This window comes from Thermobia domestica, chromosome 11 (genome assembly GCF_964235325.1).
Source record: "Thermobia domestica chromosome 11, izTheDome1.hap1.1, whole genome shotgun sequence".
Lineage (NCBI taxonomy): Eukaryota > Metazoa > Arthropoda > Insecta > Zygentoma > Lepismatidae > Thermobia > Thermobia domestica.
The window spans coordinates 192,062,652-192,075,125 of NC_137464.1; the positions used below are offsets into that span (position 1 = coordinate 192,062,652).

The 12,474-nt window shown below is 34.4% G+C and overlaps 1 protein-coding gene across 3 annotated transcripts in view; it reads right to left on the reverse strand.

Moving 5' to 3' along the window:
• LOC145664624 (uncharacterized) overlaps positions 1–12,474 on the reverse strand; it is a 289,506-nt gene that overhangs the window by 161,873 nt on the left and 115,159 nt on the right. For all 3 annotated transcript variants that reach the window (XM_081731448.1, XM_081731447.1, XM_081731446.1), the window contains exon 5: positions 5,494–5,544. In XM_081731448.1, coding sequence (XP_081587574.1) covers positions 5,494–5,544 — 51 coding nt within the window. The remainder of the gene's footprint in view (positions 1–5,493; positions 5,545–12,474) is intronic.

Genomic DNA, 12,474 nt, shown 5'->3' on the forward strand with positions numbered 1-12,474 from the left:
GAGCTGGTAGTTTACACGTCAAGTGCAGTTTCAGCACATGTAATTCATTATTGACAGCTGGTTCCATTCGAGCTGCCAGCAGTGATGCAACTGAACAGTGAACAGAGAGCGCAGATCCATGGTGGGTATGGGGAGACATGGGCAGCAACTTTCGCTGCACGGTTTACCTATTCACTACCAACTATTACAACACGGCTCGGAACCAGTAGTTGTACCTCACATCCCTGTGATGATAATCTACAACATGACAGGATGATTTGCTGGAAGAAAGGATGTTTATAGTTTACTAAACTGTGCTCTTGAGTACAGTTTAGAACTCAAAATCTCGCCTTGTACCATTAATTTCCATTTGTGTTCAAGTCATTTTCCTCACAATATTTCGATCTTCTCTGGAATCATTCTCATGCGCAGACGTAATGCTATCCGGAATCTGTTTTTAGATGAGTTTAAGTTGAATATTAAGGTCTTATTTATTATTTTATGGTATAACCAAGCGTGTACATGTAAACATCAATTACTTCCATATTAAGCAATAGAGAAGAAAGTGTCTGTTTCAATGGTGGACGAATAATTTGTTCGTTGAAGGGAACAAATATCAACATTGATCTTCGTAAACAGGACGGAAGCCATAGTTTGGAAAGAGGATTCCGGGAAGAAAATGGAAAAGAATCTATATTTAGTCAGACTATTAAACTAAAATACAAAATTGTAACAAAAACCAACAGACTCAACAGGACAACTGCTTAATTACAGGAACAAAGGAGTAAGTGATCAAGTGTGAATGTTGTACAAAAGTTGTTTCAAACACAAGGTTTCTCAATTGACATTTTCAATGCTCTGAGTGGACAAATAAGTGGCATTATTCCAGTATTTTACAAATCCGAAAATATGTTTAAGCTAGACACTAAGAAGCTACAGAAGTTAAGGCTACAGTTTATTTGAACAAAAACTTAGGAATGGTAAATATAATTTACAGAAGTATACCGCGGAACAATTGGTGTTGATTTTTCTAATTTCAGGCTTTTTTAATAATAATAATAATAATAATAATAATAATAAATAATTCCGGCTAGCAACACGTCTGCGCTTGAAGATGACTCCAGACAGGATTGAAATATTGTGAGGATAATGATGTAAACACGAATGGAAGTTAGAGATACAATGTGAGATTTTGAGAAAGAACATTTGCTTAGCACATCAAGGAGGCACTTTGAGAGTCGAAACAGATTAAGATCCTCTGCATATGACGTACAGAGATACAACGTAGTCTGCAAAACTGCAACCAGTTCGGCAGTAAGAAAAGTGTATTTAAAACCATAAGTACGAGTATTTGTAAAACGGATCATCCGACAGAATTAACTCTTTTTGGAACCATCAGTAAAAACGGCAGTAAAGTCATGAAACTGATGTAAGAGGGAGCGAAACTCTTGTTAAAATTCGTGAAGGTTGGTGCTTGGCTTCTCGTATTTGGCCAGATAGAAATAGCTGGACGTATCTTCCATGGGTATGTAGAAAAAAAAATGACATAATGGGAAACTTAGACGGCTAGGTCATCCAAAAGTTCCAGAACACGAATTCCGATAGGTCTGGTAGCGCTGGGTCGTGCCTGATAAAGTTAACGTTAGTAGCGACTCCCAGATTCCAGTGCAAAAGAAAAAAAAAAGTACTGCTTTTAGATGAGCAAAATAGTACAGCATCAGCCAATGACACTGATGGATTAAATATAGTTCATGCGCTTCAACATACAAGCTGGGATTAGGACTGGTACGGAATGCACTTTGCCCCAAATGTATGCCAAGATGCAGGTGCCGTAACTGGTAGGTCTGAAGGATTCATAAACAATGTATCTATTGTCCAATTTTGAGTGGATTATGGTACAATACAGTCGTAGAAGGACAACGCGATCAAAACTTCAAAAAATATGGGAAAATTTTTGAGTACTCTCAGACAGCGATATTAGCTCTCGTATATGGACTGCCCAAGACAGCTGGTGATCAAGCTGAAGATCCAGAAACTGCATGTTGTCAATAAAAGACAAGCACGTATGAACCAGATAAAGATCTAGATTATATACACAGTTGCGCAACCAACAAAAATAGACAGTCTTCTCGATGGAGAAACTAAACGTGGAGCCTGCTCAGGGTGAGTTGTAATTGTCTAGCAGAAACACAGAGATCAAAGAATGACAATAAATTGCCTGGTAGTCCACATATAACATTCCATAAACGGGAGCTAGTATGTGTGTCACAGCACCATTTACCGCCACAGCAAAGAGTCACACTTAACACGAGAACACTGCCTTGTGGAACACCATTTTCGTAGGAGTGTGTGGATCATGATCGGACTCGAAAGTATCGATCTGTAGAAAGAAGCCCATATATCCTCGTACTCCCAAAGAAGTAGCTGAAGTAAAATTTAATAAGGCCTAGTGGTGTCATAATCCTTTAGAAGATCATAGATTACGATCAGACGCTATGGTGATGGTGAAAAGCATCCTGGATGCACTCTCAAAATGAACAAGATGATCAGCAGCGGAGCGAAAGTTTCGGAAATACAATGGCGATTGGAAAGCAAGGAGTTAGTTTCCTAAGAGTGTATCGATCATTTTCTCCAAGAATTTGCATAAGTAACTGGTTAAGGTAATTGACCTATAAATGGAGATGAACGTAGCCGATTTCAGAGATTTCACGACAGAAAAAATATAAGATTTATGCCAAGCAGTAGCAAAGGATCCTTCGATCAAGATATGATTATAGAGGTCTAAAGGATCCTTAAACCCAAATACTATTATAGAGATCTGAAAGATGTTTGCCAGTGGCAGGAAAATTACGAGCATAGTATAATATACGCAGTTTGGGTCTGGTGCAGTGTTAAGTTCAGCATCAGTACATGACTATTTGTAAGATCATTATTTGGTGACGTAAATTTAAGGGTTCACATTCTGCTCGTGCTTTAACTTGTAGGAAGTCGGCGAATAATTAGCCGAACTAGAACTGCAGTAAAATGCTAGCCCAAATCGTTGGCAATCCGCTTCTGGTCAGTGATCTGCTCGTTTTGAAAAAGGAGTGCAGAAACGTCGACGAAAGTGGAATATCCCTGAAGAAGACGAACTTTGAACCAAACAGCACTCTTTGAACTACCTGCAGTTAAACAGGAGACATAGTTGTGCCAACTATGTCGTTTTCCTTCTTTAATCAAGTAGCGTGCTCTGGTACGAAGGTGGCGGAACTGTCAAATTGTCAGCAGTAAGAGCACGATGAAAGCGACGAAGCACTCGGCGTCGTGCAAGAATAGCTTGACGTATTTCTTCCGACAATCAAGGATCAATACGTTTTTACGGAGCCTCATCTAACAATGGAATCGACATATTATCAACAGCTAAACACTTGCGTAAAAGGCCTCAAAGTGTAATAGGAGTCTGGTATAAAGTCAACGTTGCCAGAAAACTCCCTGGTCCGCACGGTGAAAATTATAACGAGGAAAATGAGTAAATTGTAAAGCACGAAGACCAGTAAAAATGATCGGGAAGTGATCAGTGCCACATAAATCATGGTAAACACATTACTGATGATTAACTGCAAGTCGTGGGCTACAGACATGAAAGATCCACATGTGAATACATTCCTCTGTTGCAGTGGTAAAATCTGCTCGACTGCTATCGTTTATTACGATACTGTGTGAAGTGTCGAGAAAGGTTGCAAATTCTCGATTTTGAGGCGCAGTACGAGAGAAACCCACAGTTCATGATGAGGGTTGAAGTCTCCTAACAGAATAACTCAATGTGAGAGGTGATATATGACACCTAAATCAGCCGATTATGAAAGCTTCAGGCCATATGATGTAATGTTGTAGAAAGTGATCGGTTGTCCAAAGAAAACTTGAACCTGGAAATCGCTGTTCACCTGGACGGAAGTGGAATAATATTTATTCAGTATTCCAACCGCTACTCCGCCAGCTGCACGACCATCGCCACCCTCGTCGCAACGGTAAACAGTGTAGTTGTAAACAACAGAATACCGACAGAAGACAGCAGTTCCTGCTGAGTTTCTTGGAGACAAAAATTACAGGCTGAACAAGTTAGGTGTTTCAATACTTCGAAGTGGGTGGAATAGCCATTCATATTCCATTGGAGAAGAGCCATTACGGTTTTGAATTAAGAATGATTGAAGGTTTACTACGTCTCCTCTTCTATTTCTTACCTTTAAAAAGAAGGAAATTATCAAGATCGTCCTCACCATACCTTCCATCATACAAGTATCACTCTGTACGGGAGGGACTGAGTGATGAATGTGTTTTTTGTTAGAAAATAGCTATTATGAGTTTTTTAAGTAAATGCCGTTTTGAAATAATAAAAAATATACTCTTCGTAACAATTTTATTGTTCCATGAGTGCCTGTACCTTAATCAGCTTTTCCACATAGTTTCCACCCAATATTAAGGGGTCAATCCATTCTACGTGATCAAGCATGTGCCGCTCAACCATCTCCAAAAATCTAATTTTTTCATGAATGTTTATAATTTGTTAATACTCAAAAATTTGCAAACCTGTAGCTGTTCCCAGAGGCCTGAAACAAAATCGTAAAGTTGGGGAATTATGCCAATTTGGCACACTTCACTGTCCAATATCTCCAATGGGCCTGGATAAAAAAAGATCTGAAATTTTGTGAATAGTTACTCCTTTAGTGTACCATCACACAAAGTGCGTTTTTTGTTTTTGAACGGAAGGGGTCAAAATATTAAGGAATGATTTCATATTCTAGGAGGTGTTTTGTTCACAAATTCAACTGGAAATTCGTTGTTGTGACGTAAAATAAAGTAGGATGAATGATTAGTCCAGTTCTCAAGCTCATTTCTTTCCTCTAGTTGTGACTCACTGTCTTAACACCCACAGCAGCACTAATGAAGAATGCCGCTATCAGCAGAAGGCAAGAAAAGTCAAAATGTACACTTAACAAAAAGTCCGTAAGTACTCATTGCTCTTGCTGCTTAGTATATCAATGATATTTAATCATGTTAATTTTTGTTTTAACTGTCAAGTCATGCAGGAAACTGTTGTCCTTTCGTTTGACCTACAGTGTTTACAGCGAATGAGTGTTCACGGACTGTGGAATGTAGATCAAACGAAAGGACAACAGTCTCCTGCATGACTTAATAATTAAAAGTTCTTCGTACAATTTCATCATTAGGATGATACTTACTATTATTATTATTAGTATTATTATTATTATTATTATTATTATTATTAATGATAATAATAAATAGTAGTAGTAGTAGTTGTTGTAGTAGTAGTAGTAGTAGTAGTAGTTGTTGTTTACACATCAGGAGGAGATAGTCACAGAACTCACCTATTGGTATTTCATTTCCTTAACACTGAATGATGGGCGACCACTTGATGATTTACTAACATCTTACGGCTATATTCCCAACATGAATATAGCTCTCTTCAGAAGGTATATAAAAAGAACTTTATGTTTTGAAATATATTATACTTACCTGAGCAAGTTTGTTTAAACCTGGATCTTGAACTTCTTGCGTTGGCTCAGCCTGTAAGGAAAATAAAGGGCTGTTTATTACACTGTGGAAAATCTTCCTTACTATTACATTACGGAGATAGTTCCTCACACACATAAGCTCTGATGAATTGTAACATATTTTTACATACAGAGTTTTGCCATGCTTAAAAATTGGAACAAATCACCATGTAAACTGTCTGAAATACAAAATAATTGTAACTGTCTCCGGAACATATTAATTATTTTTAAAAACACGGAATTAAAACATGATATTCTTAATTCAATATTATATATATATATATATATATATATATATATATATATATATATATATATATATATATATATTTGGTCTAGGAATTAATTCGTGCGGGTGGACAAGAGATGGCGCAACGAACGGAGCGTCCCACAGTTCCGTGTATCCACACATGTGTTGCAAACCCCTGTCATCGCGTATCGTTCGTAGTATAGGGCAGTGGATTAAAGCGTCAACAACACCAGTTTGTAGTTAAGTGAACATGGCGCAATTTGTGCCTGATAAAGTGTTTTTGCGGGGTGTCCTGCTGCATTACTTTAACATGCAGAAAAGTGCGACTGAAAGTCATCGTATTTTGGTGGAAGTGTATGGTGACCATGCTCTAGCTGAGCGAACGTGTCAGAAGTGGTTTGCACGGTTTAGAAGTGGTGATTTCGGCTTGGCAGACCAAGAGCGAGCTGGACAGCCAAAAAAATTTCAAGACGAAGAATTGACAGCATTGCTTGAGCAGGATTCGTGTCAAACGCAGGAACAACTTGCAGCAGCATTAGGCGTTGATCAAACAACAGTCTCCAAACGCTTGAAAGCCATGGAAATGATTCAAAAGATGTCACATTGGGTTCCACATGAATTGAAAGACAGAGACGTTGAAAGACGAAAAACCATTTGCGAATTGCTGCTTCAACGACAGAGCAGAAAGGGCTTTCTGCATCGAATTATTACGGGTGATGAGAAGTGGATCCATTACGAGAACCCTAAACGAAAAAAGGCCTGGGTGAAACCAGGTGAACCAGGTCCATCACAACCAAAACGAGATATTCACTGTGCAAAGGTTATGCTGTGCATATGGTGAGATATGAAAGGTGTGGTGTACTATGAGCTGCTGCAACCGGGTGAAACTATGAATGGAGAACGTTATCGACGACAATTAATGCGTTTGAAGCAAGCTCTGGCCAGAACACGACCAGAATGGGAGAACAGACATGATAAACTATTTGTTCAACATGATAACGCTCGCCCACATGTCGCAAAACCGGTCAAAACCTATTTAGAAAATGTCGGATGGGAAGTTTTACCCCACCCGCCGTATTCACCAGACGTTGCTCCTTCGGACTACTACTTGTTCGATTGCATGAACAACGATTTGATTGGACAGCGGTTTACTTCTTCAGAAGATATCGAAACATGGGTCTCTGACTGGATCGCTTCCAAGGATGAGGACTTCTTTCGCCACGGAATCCGTACATTGCCTGACAGATGGGCGAAAGTGGTGGCTAGCGATGGACAATATTTTTCTTAAGGTATTTATGTATTTTGTGTTTGTACTACAGCTTCAATGTGTGCGTACCAACCGCACGAATTAATTCCTAGACCAAATATATATATATATAATGTGTGTGTAGTAAAAACGAAGGTTAGACATGAAATATTTACGAATACGTAGTACTCTCTACTATAATAGCACCCATATTCTGAACTAGGTATTTCCGCGTATAAGAGATCTGAGAACGGACTAACGTGCTGAAGTTAGACAGTTGTTAAATATAAGGTTACTTACGCCATAGTCATTATTAATATTTACTTTTCACCAGACAAACACCGTGTGCGTGGGTTTCCTCGGGGTTCTCCCGTTTTCTTCCACTTTCTTCATTCCACCACTTCATTTATTTCTTATCACCTCCGTGTCCTTTAGCCTAGCCGGCATAACCGTCGGACGTAAAACTCAAAGATTTTTTCTTTTCACTTTCCACCAGAGAACTATTTGTTATGATGAACAGTAAGTACGCTGCCAACTTGGTCAACTGATGGATGACTTGGGAATAAATCAGTTCTTGTTGAAAATCATTTCATAAGGGTTAAGTGTAGGTTTTCCACATTAAAAAAAGAAATGTTTCTTATATTAATTTGTAATTCTGATTTAATGTGAGAACTCATGCTGACATACCTTTTCTAAATTCAGAGTATCTGCGATTCTTCTATCGTTTTGATATTCCTCTTGATCATTGACTATTGATTTATTCATTTTCTCATTACAGATAAACACATTGTATTAAAAGTTAAAATATTGCTGAGACTTATTATAATATATTAATTATTTTTATTTTAGGGTTTTGTGGTTTTGGTTTTTTGTTGAGTTTTTGTTTGTTGTTAGTTTTTTATTTAAAGTTATTTGTATTATATTTTTTTATTTTCTTAATAAATTTTGGTTAATGAAAATTTTATTGTTTATTTTAGCTACTTTAATAATTGAAATGAGAGAGGAAATAAAATTTATAAATATAAATATAGTTATTATGATGTTGAACAATAGTGTTATTTGTAGAATATTAGTTTTAAGTTAATTGCAGAATTGTATTTAACTTTTATTAAACTTATAGGTTGATTGAAAATATTGAAAATATAATATGTGCACCCAAGACAAGAATATAAGTTGGCCTTTTTTAATACCAATAATTATATTGATTTTGTAAAATAAAAGGGAGGAAATTTTATTTTATTTAGATTATAAATGATTTTAAATTGAGGGTGTGTTATTTGGTTTAGTTTTATTGTGCATTGCACTTAAAATTTAGTTAATAAAATGTTTGCTACTTTACCTTTTTTGATTATTGAACATTTTTTTTTTTTTTTTAGCAAAGTAGCTTTGCTGTTTTTTTGTGTGGATGGTTTTTCTGTTGTTTTTATTTTGTTTTGTTTATTGGAAAGTTTTTAGATAGTTTATATTTTTGGAAAGTTTTTTGAGTTTTAAATGTTTATTTTATTTATTGAGTTTTATTATTATAACTAATGTTGATTATATTTTTGGAAAGTTTTTTGAGTTTTAAATGTTTATTTTATTTATTATTATAACTAATGTTGATTATATTTTTGGAAAGTTCTTTGAGTTTTAAATGTTTATTTTATTTATTGAGTTTTATTATTATAACTAATGTTGCACTTCTATAAAATGTTGATTAAAATATTATATTTAGTATTTGGTTTTTTGTTATAAGATTGGATTGCAACTGATTGTTTTTTATTACAGCTTGAAAATAGCTTACTTTTGCGGCTTTTTGCATTTTTATTGTTAGTTGCCTTATTAGAATTGTTTTTTAATACTTAGGGCGCTAAGATGTTTTTTGATTATTGTTTATTAAACATTTTTTTAGCTAGGTAGCTTTGCTGTCTTTTGTGTGGAAGGTTTTTGTGTTGTTTTTGTTGCTGTGTTTATTGGGAAGTTTTTAAATAGTTTATATTTTTGGAAAGTTTTTTGAGTTTTAAATGTTTATTTTATTTATTGAGTTTTATTATTATAACTAATGTTGCACTTTTATAAAATGTTAATTAAAATATGACATTTAATATTTGATTTTTTGTTATAAGATGGAATTGCGACTAACCCTTTGGGGATCTTATGGTACAATTTGTACCATATGCGTTTTTCATGGTACATTGCGTTATTTCTCTTCTATTTGAGCTCTTCCGTCCTGTTTTTTTTTTTTTTTTTTTTTTTTTTTGTTTGTTTGTTTGGTTTTCAAGTCCAGAGGCATTGTAGAAGACATTACGTATGGTTTCAGACCTTCCTGCGTCCAGACATAGGAGGTGATGACGTCATAAGTCAAAAGTATATTTTCTCATTTACTAAGCCTATGTTCAATATTTTTTGGCGGGCTTATTTTTCCACGTAGAAGATTGAAATTTTGCCCAAACATTCAGTCCACCGAGTAGTATTTACCAGATTTTTTTTCCAGATTTGTGAGTTGAAACAGGGGGGGAACCAGAGGAGCAAATGGGTGAAAAAAGGGATATTTTACCCCCAAAATCCCGTTTTTCAGGATTTTCCCGCCTCACATACATGATGGGGACACGTGAGTCATACCGTCTGAAAGGCAGTTCCATTCTGAAGAGAATGACGGTCGAATCATTATCCTAGGGTAATTAGGGACGTCTCAGGGATTTTTTGAAAAATATACTTCTATATAGGGAAAAATGGGACATGGTCGGTATATTTTTTTTTGGCGGGCTTACTTTTGCACCTAGAAGATTGAAATTGTGCACAAACATTCAGCCCACCTAGAAGTATTTATCAGATTTTTTTCAAATTTCTGCGTTAAAACAGGGGGGTCCAGAGGGGGGAAAATTGAAAAAAGGGATTTTTAGACCAAAAAAATCCCGTTTTTCACGATTTTCCCGCCTCACATACATGATAGAGACACGTGAGTCATACCGTCTGAAAGGCAGTTCCATTCTGAAGAGAATGACGGTCGAATTATTATTCTAGGGTAATTAGGGACGTCTCAGTGATTTTTTTTCAAAATATACTTCTGTATACAGAAACATGGGGTATTTTCTGAATTTTTTTTTTTTTTTTTTGGCGGGCTTATTTTTGCACCTCGAAGATTGAAATTGTGCACAAATATTCAGTCCACCGAGTAGTATTTAACAGACTTTTTTTTTTCAGATTTCTGCGTTAAAACAGGGGGGATCCAGAGGGGCTAAAAGTTGAAAAAGGGAAATTTAGACCAAAAAATCCCTTTTTTTCGGGAATTTCCCACCTTAGATACATGATGAAGACATGAGAATGGTACCGCCTGAAAGGCAGTTCTAAGCTGAAGAGAATATGGCCGACACATGACCCTAGGTTAATTAGGGATGTCTCAGGAAATTTTTTCCCTGAAATCATAGTGTTTTGTGGTAATTTGGGGCATTGTGGGAATTCTTGATAAAATTTCTCCCGCCCTTACTATTCAAGATAGAAACTTGAAATTTGGCGCACACATTCAGTATACCAAGTATTATTTATCAGATTTTTTTAGATAGTTACGTTCACACAAGGGGGGGGGGGTCCAGGGGGGCCAAAGTTCGAGAAAAAATTTTCCCTCGGAAATTTTCACTTTGACATTTTTTCCCCCGCTTCTGGTATATGGTATGAGCATGCAAGTGGTACCATTTGAAAGCCAGCTCTATTCTGAAGAGAATGAGGTATGAACCATGATCCTAGGATAAATAGTGACGATGCAGTAGCTGCTTGACTGAAAGTCTAAAAAATAGCCCAAAAAGCCAGCATCCCAAAAGGGCTAATTGTTTTTTTATTACAGCTTGAAAATAGCTTACTTTTGCGGCTTTTTGCATTTTTATTGCTGGTTGCCTTATTAAGATTTTTTTTATGCTTAGGGCGCTAAGATGTTTTGTTAGATGGTTTGTTATTTTTAAATTGAAGTTTGTACTTTGCGGTTTAATGATATCAATTATTTAACTACTTTTAACTTAACTAAAAAAATTGCATGTTTTTTATTATTTTACATTAATTACTTATTTTTTTTTTTTACATACTTCGACCATTTCTTTACGTTTTGACACATTTTTTGTTTAAATTTACCAATAATGTTTTTTATTTTGTTTTACTAAGTTTTATTTGTTGTTTTATTGCTTTTTTGCCATTTTATTGGTTCTTTTTGTTTTTTAATAAAGACCTTTTTTAAGTTATTTTTTATAGTTAGACACACTTTGTTGAGGTTATTGTATTACCAATTTAAAATGATTTTTTAGTGATAAATGTAAATGGCTTATGAAATTATTTTTTTTAAATATAGATTTGAATATTTATTAAACCTCATTTATTAAATATTATATTTTTTGTGACAATTTAATTTGATTTTTTTAAATATTACTTTATTTTTTAAATATTATATTTTTAAATTTGTATGTAAAATATTCTTAATTTTAATCATTATTACATATTACAGTAATTTTAGTCAGCTAATTGTTTAGTTTAAAAAATTTTCCCACATTTTTTGCATATTTTTACACTCCTCTTTTTTGTGTTTTTTTTTGTTTCGTAATCTTTTTTGGGGGGTTGTTTTTTAAAAACCTTTTTTTTTTTGCAGCTGCAAACTTGAACCGCTTAAAAATAGGTTTTTTTTGTAATATATGTTGTGTGTTTTAATAAATATTAAAAAACGCTGGAAAATTAAAAAAAATAAATAAAATAACCACACAACTTAATTTTGTTACATTTATATTATGCGTTTATGTTTTTTACTTATGTGTTAAATAATCAAAAAATTTTTTTTGTGTTATATTAAGCCATTTTAAACCCCTTACGTAGCAAATTTAATTTTTTTTAAAGTAAAATGTCGGGTTTACAGCGTTGGGGCAGTTTTTTTATTACGTGTTTAATTGTTGCTAAATTTTTACCCGTTTAATTTTAATAATTTATTATACAGCTTATTATTTACGCTTGTTTCTTTATTAAATAATATTATCCCTTTTACAACAATATTACCTATTTTACTATATACTCTTAGTAGCAACGCTCCCGTTTGCTATATCTATAATTATTTTCTCAAAAATATCTTAATAACAACCTACAAGTAACAATCTTAAAATAAATAAATAGTTTATTTCATATCAATCAATAAATTGTTTATGTTAAAATTCCTCTCCAGGGTGGCAAAAACGCTATAGTCTACAATTTTACAGAAAAAAACACAAAACTTACAAGCTTGACAACGCGCTTTTTACTTATGTAGAGCCATAAAATAATAAAAACTATCTTTTTTTCTTTAAAAAAAATTAAATGCATGCAACCGTCTTATTTACTTTTAACCTTAATAAACGTAATTAATTAATATATATAATTAAGCATATTACAACATTAATCTCATAAACACTGGCGTTCAACTCTAGATCCGTAAAATAACTTTTAAAATTCATCACTTTACA